General features: G+C 45.3%; 1 protein-coding gene across 11 annotated transcripts in view; it reads left to right on the plus strand.

Annotated features, from left to right (window-relative positions):
- The window catches only part of ABLIM1 (actin binding LIM protein 1), a 283,821-nt gene that overhangs the window by 187,060 nt on the left and 84,461 nt on the right, over positions 1-12,300 (plus strand). For all 11 annotated transcript variants that reach the window (XM_077877526.1, XM_077877525.1, XM_077877532.1 and 8 more), the window contains 2 exons: positions 2,851-2,977; positions 4,142-4,235. In XM_077877526.1, coding sequence (XP_077733652.1) covers positions 2,851-2,977; positions 4,142-4,235 — 221 coding nt within the window. The remainder of the gene's footprint in view (positions 1-2,850; positions 2,978-4,141; positions 4,236-12,300) is intronic.

The raw sequence follows: 12,300 nt of genomic DNA on the forward strand, positions 1-12,300 counted from the left end.
ACTTGCCCAAGTAAATGCTCAGGTCCTAATTCCGAAGCCTGGGCTCTTAGCATTGCCTTCCATCTCCCTAGATCTCAGCGTTGTGCAGGAGGAGACCCCAAATGGCTCTGCCAACCCTCCTGAGCCCAACTGTCTTCAGTTTCTAAAATTGAAAGCCATCCCTCAAATTTATTTTCTGACTTCAAGAATCTACCAGCCAGAATCTTCCTTATTATTTTAAATCTTTACTGCCACCTCGTGGCTTGACCTAATCAGAAGAATGAAAAACAAATTCAGTTCAAACTGGATTAAGAACTGTCAATTCATCTTAAACTCATCCAGTGCTCGTAACCTTTAAATATTGTATTTGTGAGCAAATGTCAAGGCCTTCCATTCTTATCCTTATAGTTAACTACCAGATGTGAGATCCACTTTATAAGATTTTTGTTGAGATGCTGAGAAATGTTAACTCCAGCTTAAAAAAGAATAATCATGCTTTGTGATCATATAAGCCCCGCTCAGCTAATAGTGGGCAATACTTACAGAAGTTCTAACCTGCAATAATCTAGAACTTGTCTAGCAATTATATTTTAACCTTAGAAATATTTATTCAATTTTTTCTTTTTTTGACATTCTCATGGTAACAACAACAAAAAATCCAAGCAACAGAGGATGTGAAGTGAAAAGTCCTTCACAGAAGAAAATATCTTAGGAGTTTCAATTATTTTTTCAAGAAGTCTTTTATTCCATATACGAGCATGTGTACAAACACATCTATACCCTTTACTCAATTTTTATAAATGAGCTTCTGCTATGCATACTATTCCACAGGTTGCTTTTTTTTTTTTTTTTAACTTAACCTATCTTGGATATCTTTCCATGTCAGCACACAAATTGACCTTGTTCTTTTCAACAGTACACAGTATTCCACTACTGACTATACCATAAGTAATTTAACTAGCTTCTCATTAATTCCACATAGGCTATTTTCAGTTTTGTTGTTACAAAAGTACGGCAGGAAATAAATTCATTTTCTTCAGGGAATACGTACATGGACACATAGCACATACACACACTTTTGCTAATTTATTTGTAGACTAAAAATCTTAGCTATGAAGTTGCTAGATGTAAAGGTGCATTAATACCCACTGACCAGGGACACCTGGGTGGCTCAACAGTTGAGCGTCTGCTTTTGGGTCAGGATGTGATCCCGGGTCCTGGGATCGAGTCCCACATGGGGCTCTGGACAGGGAGCCTGCTTCTCCCTCTGCCTGTGTCTCTGCCTCTCTCTGTGTGTCTCTCATGAATAAATAAATAAAATCTTTTAAAAAAATATGCACTGACCAAAGATCACTGGAAACACACCAGTAGTCAAACAGAAGGGCAGGAGGACAATCAAGTGAACTTAAACTGTAGCAAGGGAGAAGACCAGGGGAGTCAGGAGCATCTGTGGGGGAACTGAGGGGATAGAGGTCTTACTGGCCGGTATTAAGGAGTCAAGGCAGCAGGAGCAGTTATGGCCTAGGTACTGTCAAGATGCAGGAGCAGGTCAGTGATTGGGCATCTCAGTTTTTCCAGGAGGAGAGAGAGTTAAAGTCGAGCTAGGGATGCCTGGGTGGCTCAGCGATTGAGCGTCTGCCTTTGGCTCTGGGCATAATCCTGGGTCCCGAGGACCAAGTCCTACATCAGGATCCCCCTGAGGAGCCTGCTTCTCCCTCTCCCTATGTCTCTGCCTCTCTCTGTGTCTCTCATGAATAAATAGCCTTAAAAAAATTATTTTGGTCTAGGACTGTCACTGGTAAAGGAGCAGCAGTCACACATGCAGTCGGAAGGGGGAGGTGTTTCATCATTTTGCACAGCCAGTGGCCCCGTCCCGGCATTGCTTTATTCCATGAGTGTTTCTTACAATCAACAGGGGACATGATGGCCAACCTCCCGGCGATGCTGTGTTTCATTTGCTCAGCCACATTGATTTTAAATGTCTGTGGAAGTTTATGTTGCTTTCAAAAAGGTTGCATCAATTTACATTCTTCTGAGTTCTTTTAAATATTTAACTTCCCTAACAATGGAGTATTTAGTAATCATAATAGTGACAGTTATAATAGGAAACATTTATAGGGCTGCTTCCCATGTGCCGGCCCCAGTGCTAATAACCATTATTTCATTGAATCCTCTTTGGAGGCTTGAGACAGTCACTAAGAACTTCCCAGCTTCCATGTGAGGAAACCAAGGCTTCAAAGAGGGGAGACGGGGCCTGGGTCACATGACGGGCCAACAAGTTGTTGAGCCCACTCCCTTTACCTCAAATAAGCCAGCCCTGTGTCCTTTGTCTATGTCACAGGAGGCTGCCATGGAGGATTTAAAGCTAAGGGATTAAGGGCTATTAAACTGATGGTCACAACTCTTCAGAAGTCTGGTTTAGGATGATAAGGAGGTAGAGTCCTGTGTAGTAAAATGAGATTCATAGGCAGCTTTCCAGGAATCACATCTATATTGTTAAGTGAGGCATCCAGCATGAGGTACTTAGCGACTCACACGTGCCCTCAATTAATAAAGGCATATGAGAGCTTTCTGGAAATCCCAGCCAAGACAACGTAATTAAATATTCTCTGGGCCAGCTGGAGCTCAGAGGGTATTTAACCCCCAAGGAAATAAACGGATGAAGGACATCCATGCCCTTGGATCCACTGAGGTTCACGACGTTTCCATGCTGTGTGAGGATACGAAAGACTTGGCGCAGGGAGGGAGAGTGGAATGACACGGTGCTTAAATAGATATTTGTTGAGTGTGGGATGGGCACACACTGGGACCTGCATGCTTGGATTTAGCAAAACAAACGTGGGGTAACTGCTGGCCTCTGCTCTTTTCTAGATTGTGCTGGCTGTGGAAGAGATATCAAGAATGGGCAGGCCCTGCTGGCCCTGGAAAAGCAGTGGCACTTGGGGTGCTTTAAATGCAAGTCCTGTGGGAAGGTTCTCACCGGAGAGTACATCAGCAAGTAAGGCTGGAGGCAAGGCCCAGGGGTCCAGTGGGCCCTGCTCTCGGGAAGGGGACTTGAATGTATTTGTAGACACTCCCCCACCCTAAAAAACCACATAGGGTCTAAACCCTGAGCCCATGAGGACCAATGTACAAAAAACACCCACCCAGGGAGGGGGCTCATATTAGAATCAGATGCTTGTGTGGATAATATCCAAAGTGGAGTGTTGTATTGTTCTGTTTTTTTTTTTTTTTTTTTTTTAATGTAGCTTAAAGAAAGTAGTTACAGTGGTTACCTTTAAAGAAAAAAAGGAATGAATATGGGGGTACAGTGGCAATGAGGGAAAATTTTCCCCTATAAAACTTTCTATGCTATATTAGCTACTCAAAAAAAAAAAATAAAGTGAATTTAATAATAATTTAAGAATAGAGTGAAACAAAAAAAATAGCATGGGCCCCACCCCCTAGAAATCTAAGTCGGCATGTCAGGGAGAAGCCAAAACACCTATATCAGAAGGAAGACACATCACAGATGATTTCTTGATGCACAACTAAAGTAAGAAGGAGGGAGGAAATGCTCAGCTCTTAAAGTAACCCGGAAGGCTGTGTACAGTGGTGCTTTTTTGACTTTTCCACTTAATGGCACACATAGAAAACATTTTTACTGTGCTCTGAGGTAAATTAAGGAGGTCTTGAGAGGCTGGATGAGACGGCCCTGCACCCCTCGGGCCTCCTGAGGGCTGAAGACATGGCGTCTCAGCGCTGCCAGGAGGTGCTGGCATGTGAGCTCAAGGAGGCGATGAGGGGAAGGTGGCCCTGGGGCCTCCTCAGAGGAGGGTGAACCCTGACACCACATCTGACGCCCATCTGGCCTGGTGAGGAAGGGGAATGGTGCCAGCACTTTTGCTAGTTAGTTCTGAGACAACAGGGAAGCAGCAGTGCTAATCGTATGGTGATTCGGCTGTAATTTCTGCATAGCCCAGAGAAACAGCCCTCCGTCCACATCGTCTGGTTTCCTGCATTGGGATCATGTCTGACCAGATCTCCAGGCCTGTGAAGGCTGGGTGGGGGAGAAATATGGTCTGCTACCATTCCGTGGAGAAGGGCTCAGAGAATTATGGTCCTGGTGTCTTCCCTGCCCCCTTGACCCCTCTCAGGAGCTGAACACCCTTCTGTGTTGCAGGGATGGCGCTCCGTACTGTGAAAAGGACTACCAGGGGCTCTTTGGGGTGAAATGCGAAGCCTGTCACCAGTTTATCACAGGGAAAGTCCTGGAGGTAAGTGACAGCCAGGCTCCCGTTAAAGCTACCATCATTTTCCTCAGACTCTTCAAAAACACAAAAGAGGCTCTTGTTCCATTTTTTTTTTTTTTTCATCTTCACCTCTGGAGGAAAGAAAGTATTTGTTGAGATTTTACGCGTCGGATTGTCTTCACAGGCAGTTTCTACTAAATGTTCATGCGACATTGGAATGATGGGGAGTTTATCAAAAGTGATAGAGGGACTAGGAGGAATTATGGAGAAGGAAGGGTTATATGAGACTACTTTTAGTTTTAGAAGTCAGAAAATAGGAAACGGAGAGCGTATTAGAGCCAATGTGTGCCTGTGTGTGTGTCTGTGCATCAGTGTGTGACCTGTACACGCATGCACATGTACCTGTGTGGGAGCAGGTGTCTGTGCGTGTGCATGTGCGCTCTTGCATGTATGTGTGTGCTTGTGAGAGTCTACAGACTCGGAGCAGGGGCAAAGTACTGAAGCAAAGGAAGGGTGGGTGAAAGGTGAAGGCATACACTTCCCCACCCTTAAAAAAACCACATCCTGTGTGACCCAGAACGCCCTGTGGCTTGGGCTGAGCTCAAACCTGTCAGGTTCAGGTGTGAATGTCTCAAGCCACAGAGCCTGGTTCCTGCTTTCTCAGCAGTGCCTCACCCCCGCACCTCACCCCCACCAACTGCTGCCTCTGGGCTGAGCAGAGCCCCCTCTTGGACCAGAGCCCAAACTGTGGATTTAGGGGCCAGAGTTCAGAGGGAGTCACTGCCCCACTTCTCCCTGGCCTGTGGGGCATTAGTTAACAAGATCTGATTTAACAAAAACAACAAAAAATTTTAAACAAAAGAGATTACCTCATATCTGTCCCATGTTTCAGGGTGGAGAATGTGTTCTGGGCAGAGGTAAGTCAGGATGCCTAGCAGCTGGGAAGGCGACCAACTGGTCCTACAGCTTTGACAGACGGGGCACCAAATCCACATAACCATGTTCAAACCTCCCAGCAGGGTGTGTTTCAGAGACACTGCACATAAATCTGAGAGGCCCCCCTATGTCTATGGGCAGCATCTGTGGGGTTATGCAGCGAGGTCTAGCATAGCTTTCCTAATCCCACGGCAAGCTCTGGGGTGCCTTTCTTTCCAGGAAACACAGAAGGGCCAGTGTTGGCTCTGTGCTAGGACCTAGTGTAGCTAATTAGATTTGGGAGATAAGGAAGTGACTGTTTCAGGCAGTTGTCTTTTACCCAGGGGAAGGCGGTTCCAAAAAGGAGCAGCCCCCACAGAGGCCCAGAAGTGAGGACAAGCACAGCACAAACAAAAAAAGTCAGATGGACAGGAGGGCAGGTGTGAGAGATGATGCTAAGGGAGTGGGGAGGGCTCAGAGCATGAGGGCTTCGAGAGTCATAGTCAGGACTTTGGTCTTTATCCTAAGAATGGTGGGAAGCCATTGAAGTGATTGCAGTTGGAGCTGAATGTGACTGGATCACACTGCTGTGTCAGGAATGCACGGGGGACCTGAGTGGCTCAGTCATTAAGCATCTGACTCTTGGTTTCAGCTCAGGTACATATGGTTTGCTTCCATTTAGATGAAATATCCAGAAGAGATAAACCCATAGAGACAGAAAGCAGACTGGTGGTTGCCTGGGTGTTGGGGGGTAGGGGGTGGGATAAGAATAACCATTGAGACCCAGCTGGAGTGATGACATGTTTTAGAACAAGATAGAGGTAATAAATGCACAACATTGTGACTATCCTAGATGCCACAGGGTTATTCACATTTAAATGGTCAATTTTATTGCATGTGAATTTTACCTCAAATTAAAAAAAAAATGTTTGGAAAGGGGGTGAGGGTAGAGACAGGAGACGACTGCAGAACTCAGTGCATAGAACTTTGAAAGTACTGATGCAAGGGAGACCCACCCTCCACACATAGTTGGGTGGGAGGAGAAGTTTTCATGGTCTTTCCAGTGGTTTTAATAGTTGGCCCAAGTGTGGTCAAATGCTGGGTTTTTGGCCCTCGGTGAAGCACCTCTGTAGGAAAGCTATTGGAGAAGATGGTTGTGTGCTATCCAGAGTCCAGCATGAAGTCCAGGTGGTCAGATCCCAAGACTCAAAGTGCAGTGGTAGGTGCCCCCAACCACTTGTCCCCTGAACATCTCTCATCCTTCTCCAGAGCTCTGAGTAGGGCCCCATAGCATTTCCTTTGGAGTCCCAAATTTGATCTGTGTAAGACAGAAATAAACCCATTGAGTTGGGAGCAATCGGGAAATTGCATTTTAAAACAGTAATAAAATATCAGAACCATCTCCCAGATGTTTGGCTGTAGGAAAAACAGTGGGAAGACACCGAGCGTAGTCCTCAGATTTGAGCCAGCCACGTTTACAGTAGATGCGGGCCAAAACAGCTGTCTCAGTCCACGTATGGAAATGTTCCCCAAAAAGAGTTGGGGAGGTAGTAGGCAGGGGGCTGCTGTAGATTACTTCAGATTTAGTTCAGCCACCATGAGAAGGATTGAGAAAAATACACTAGGTCCAAGAACATGGCACTTTGAAGAAACATCTGCTTATTCCCGTTCCCTCCCCCTGAAGGGGGTGTTCACTGTAGCTGCAGGAGCTTCTCACCAGACTGGCTTCCAATTTCAGCGAGGGCCATCTGTCTGTAAGGTGGAAGTCCATGGAAGCTTTCCACACAGCGCCTGGGGCCTCATAGTAGAGTCAAGACCCACCCAGCAGGCATGCCGACCTCCCCAGAAGGGTGTGATCTAGAAAAATGTCCTGCCTGTGTAGCACACTGACACGTGACCCTTTCTGAGTCAGCTTGGCTTGGGTACCAATATAAAACAGGATGGATCTCAAGACTGCCCTCCTCCCATGATTTCATTCTCAGACCCTATCATTGAAACATTATGATTGTAAATTTATAAAGGCTGTGATCCTTGCCTTTTGGGATTTTTTTCCCCCTTCTATTTAAAATATGTGGTCAAATGCACATAACATGAAATTTACCATCTTAATCATCTTTAAGTGTACAGTTCATTGGTATTAAATATATCCATACTGTTGTGCAACCATCACCACCATCCATCTCCATGACGCTTTACGTCTTGTAAAATGGAAACACTATATACTTACTAAACAGTAAATCCCCATCCCCCTCTCCCCCTCAGACCTCGACATCAACCATCCTATTCTCTGTCTTTATGAATTTGACTACTTTGGCACCTCATATAGGTAGAATCATGTAGTATTTATGTGTGTGTGTGACTGGCTATTTTACTTTGCATAATGTCCTCGAAGTTCATCCATGTTGTAGCATGTTCCAGAATTTCCTTCAAGACTGAAAAATGGTCCGTTATACGGATATACCACATTTTGCTTCTCCATTCTGTGATCCTTATTTTTCTGTTACTGTTGTTTTTTCTGATTGATTTTATCCATAGAGATTGTACAGTTTCCTGTACCTGCTCTAACAGCGGGAGCTTTAACACCACAGAAACTTATCCTCTCACAGTTCTAGAGGCCAGAAGTCCAAACCCGAGGTGTGAGCAGGGCCACACTCCCTCCAGGGGCTCTCAAGGGGAATCTCCCTTGCCCCTTCCAGGTTATGGTGGCCTCTCGCTACGTGACCCTGATCTCTACCCTCATGTTTACATGACCTTCCTTCTGTGTCTTCTCTCTGTGTCACCCCTCCTTCTGCTTTGCTCTTAGAAGGACACTTGTCATTGGATTTTAGGGCTCACCCAGATAATCCAGGATGATCTATCTCAAGATCCTTAGCTTAATTATTCACCTGCAAGGACCCTTTTTCCAAACATTCACAGGTTCCAGAGAATTTTTGCAGATATATCCTTTGGGCCACCCTTCACATGTACTCTGGTAAAGCTGGGGACTTATACAAGTGTCATCCAGTGACCCTCACTAAGCATCAGGGGTGCCCTATAGCCTCCTCTCTGGGTGCTTTCACCTGAGATGTCTCCAGATGCCCAAGGAAGCTTTGGCTTGATGGGCTGGGGAGGAGTGTCTTCATGTGTTTTCATGAAAAGGGCTCCACGTGAGAGGGAATCAGGGACCTACTCTTGGCTCTGGAATTCCCAGCTGTGGGACCTCAGGCCAGTCTCTCAACTTCTTTGAGCCTTAATTTTTCAGTGCAGGCATTAAAAATATATATGTGAATCCAGGCCTTGGACTTCTTGACTTCAAGTTTCTTTGGCTCTTGGGACCTGAGCTCTGTAATTCTCACGTCTTAGGTCTAAGGGCTCAGAGTCAGCAGTTCTTTCTCCTGGAGAGGTTTTTCTGTAAACTGGCATGTAGCATACACTCAAATTGTAGCATGATTTATCATTAGCTAGCTTTCAAATTTGTTTTCAGCAACAAGATTCTCTTTTTTTGAGAGGTCTTGCTATAAATGGCACATCTTTAAAAGCTTATGCTAATAAACCTATAAATTCAGGAGCGTTCTGAAGATGTTTACAACCTGCCTCCTAATTAAGTCCAGAATCAAATTAGTGCAAATTACTCGAGTTTGCCAATAGCCTCCTATCCCCATCTGTACCTCAAAAGTCTCCTCTGAAGCAACCTTCCTCCCTGTTTCTTCCCACCCCCAACCACTCCTCTCTCCTCCTCCTGCTTTAGCAGACTAATAGTACAGGAAGCTACATAAGACTTCGGACTTAGATCCCAGATGTCAGCAGATATTGGGCATCTCTTTGGTAGGAATTTCCTTCCATCTTTGGTGAATGGCCCTTGGGGATTTCTGACTCCATCAAAATTCCTTTCTTGGGCACAGGAATGTGGTTACTTGCCAACTTCATAAAGAAAGAAAACAGCAACATAGAAAATTCCAAAATGAAAGTAGCACCAGGGGGGAAAAAAATGTCAGGCTGGAACCAGAAGTGTTGAGGGTTAAAAAAAAAAAAAAAGGTTTGGTCCTTGTCCCCTCTCCCTGATCTTGGGCTATTCCATCTGCAGACCAAGGGCTTGTCCCCTGTCCCCTCCCCCTGGTCTTGGGCTCTTCCATCAGCAGTCTCTCTGCTCTCTTACACAATTCCCTTCTGCCAGGGGCTCTGTATTTACCCAGCACTCCACTGATTCCTTCAAGACAAATGCTTTCATCCCCAGGGAGCTTGGCTCCCTCTGCAGATAGGGCCTCCCTGGGCAGGCACCGCTAGACTACAGCCCCCAGAGCCTTCCTCTTGCAGTGTCGGCATTCTTAGAGGAGGAAGGCGGGGCTCTGCTTTTCCTGCCTGGGTCTCATATTCTTTCCTTTCCCTTCTTCCCCACGTCACTACACCCAGGAAAATCAATCCTCCTGTCTTGGGTGTCCTTCTTTCCAGAAAAGCTGGTGGCATGTGTCTTTATGTGGTGTGTGTGCCCTCTGGGGACAAGCGGGTGATGGGTCAGCCTGTCCTGCACAGTGTGAGAGGGAGACCCTCACAGGCAGCCCAAGGCAGGTCCTCTGCCCCTTTGATGCCTTCCCATACACACCTATTGGGTTATGCTGTCCTGTCTGTCCAATGGATGGACACAAGGACAGGGTTTAGATTTGCTTTTAGACCCCTCCTGCTGAACTCCTGCACTGGAGGAAATGGAATCATAACACAATTCAACTAAATCCTTGTCCTTGATTCTCTGAGGCTTTGTTTTGTTAAACTTTTTGACTGCTTATTCATAAACTCCAGGAACAAATGTTTATGATGTTCCTGTGAAACTAATTCACGTTATAAAATGGAGGCCCCTTCTTTCCTTTTGGCACAGGTATTTTAGCATGTTATGCCATAAGAGCTGTGAGCAGTGGGCTGGTCTTGTTCTGGGCTAATCTGTTATGTATCGAGAAGAAATGTGGTTACCCCATGGCACTTGCATGATAGTCTGTGACCATCATAGATGTCACTTAAAAAGACAGGCTGAGGGACACCTGGGTGGCTCAGTGGTTGAGCATCTGCCTTTGGCTCAGGGTGCAATCCTGGAATCCCAGGATTGAGTCCCACATCAGGCTCTCCACAGGGAGCCTGCTTCTCCCTCTGCCTATGTCTGCCTCTCTCCCTCTGTCTCCATGAATAAATAAAATCTTTAAAAAAAAAAAAAAAAAAAAGACTGAAATGCCAGCTGCCCATTTCTTCCTTGGTGTAGGTCATACACATGCAAAGCAAAAACAGCAACCCATGTTCTCACTGAAAACTGATTGCATTCTTCTTATTCCCACTGTGCTCAAAGGAATTCATACTTCGACTTGACTCTGAACCCAAATGTTTTTGAGGATTAGGGAGAGGAAAAGGAATCAAGGAATCCTGGTAATGTTGGTTGAGATGGTCCGTGTCTCGGGGGACAGTGAAACACCACAATATCCTGCTCTTGTATAATATTTTTAATACTTGCTAATGATCTCATAAATATTTAATTCACACAACAGGCCTATAAAGTGGTCAAGGCAGTTACTACTGACCTCTATTTACAGATGAGGCTACTGAGTGCCAGCAGCTTGGGGGCTGATTAGTAACAGACCACAGTTAGAAGCCAGGTTTCTCAGTTCTCCGAAGATAAGAAAGTACGCACTGCTTCATGATCCACCTGGCAGTAATCATTGCAGAACACGAGTAATTACTTCCCAAAATAACTTGCTGAAGGACCAAAATTTATCATTCCCCGTGAAATGGAGAAAGTCTAGCTCACTAGCAGCCCTGTTATACCGATTTTCAGGATGATAAACATTTGCTGCTTATTTGGTTTACTTTTTACCTGTGTAAAATGGCACTGAAAGTCAGTGACCCCTTTCGTAGAGTCTGTTGTACTTCTGTGCAGTCCTAGCTCACAGATCTGGTCTATGCGGTCCTAGCTCACAGTGTCTCATCTCCTTTTCAGCTGTATCCTCCATGAGGGCACCTGGCATGGCCCTTGGAAAATACTGTAGATGGATGAAGCTGGCTCAGTTAGCACACCCTTCACAGAGCTCTAGTGTAGGACTCTGAACCTCAGTAGATAGGTAGAAGGTCCTGTGAAGCAGGGCCAATGTAGGGATATACCAGTCATCTTTCCTGATTTAAAACTGTAGTTTAACAATAAACTGTAGACACAGGTTCGTTTTCAAATATGAATTAAGAAAAATGTGGTGGGCGCCTGGGTGGCTCAGGGGTTGAGCGTCTGCCTTCGGCTCAGGTGGTGGTCCTGCAGTTGAGTCCCACGTCGGGCTCCTGCTTCCCCCCTCTGCCTATGTCTCTCTCTTTCTGTTTCTCATGAATAAATAAATAAAATCTTAAAAAAAAAAAAAGAAAAATGTGGTATAGCAACACAATAGAGACTCAACAGTAGAAAGGGATGAAGTGCTGATAACGCTGCCACAGCAATGAACCTTGGGAACGTGATGCCAGGTGAGAGAAGCTGGGCGCAAAAGATCTCATGTTATATGATTCCGTTTATGTGAAACATCAATGTCTAGAATAGGCAAGCCCACAGAGACAAAGTAGATTAGTGGTTGCCAGGGGCTGGAGGAATGGGGAAGATGACTCCTAATGGCTATGGGAGTTGGGGGTTGATGAAAATGTTCTCAAATTAGATAGTGGTGATGGTTGAACGACTCTGAATACTAAAAAACCATTGAATTGTATACTTTAAAAGGATGAAATTTACGGTATGTGGATAATGTCCCAATTAAATTTGTATACACGCACACACGTATCATCTGTCTATGCAGAGATATACAAGGTGATAGGGAGCTGGAGTCCTGTTATTCTCCATTTCCTTCCGTGTGAAATGAGAATACTAATCACTACCTCTCAGGGCTGCAGGATTTGAAAAAAATAAAAAGAAGAAGAAGAAGGCAGACAAAACCACTGGCACAGTACAGTCAGTACTGAGGGTAGTACTTTGTCTCCTCCTTCTTTGTCTCCTCCTTTCTTCCAGTATTATTTTTTTAAGATTTTATTTATTTATTCATGAGACACACAGAAAGGGAGAGAGGCAGAGACACAGGCAGAGAGAGAAGCAGGCTCCATGCAGCGAGCCCTATGTGGGACTCGATCCCTGGTCTCCAGGATCAGGCCCTGGGCTGAAGGCGGCGCTAAATCGCTAAGCCACCAGGGCTGC

The sequence above is a fragment of the Canis aureus genome, chromosome 29, assembly GCF_053574225.1.
Source record: "Canis aureus isolate CA01 chromosome 29, VMU_Caureus_v.1.0, whole genome shotgun sequence".
NCBI lineage: Eukaryota > Metazoa > Chordata > Mammalia > Carnivora > Canidae > Canis > Canis aureus.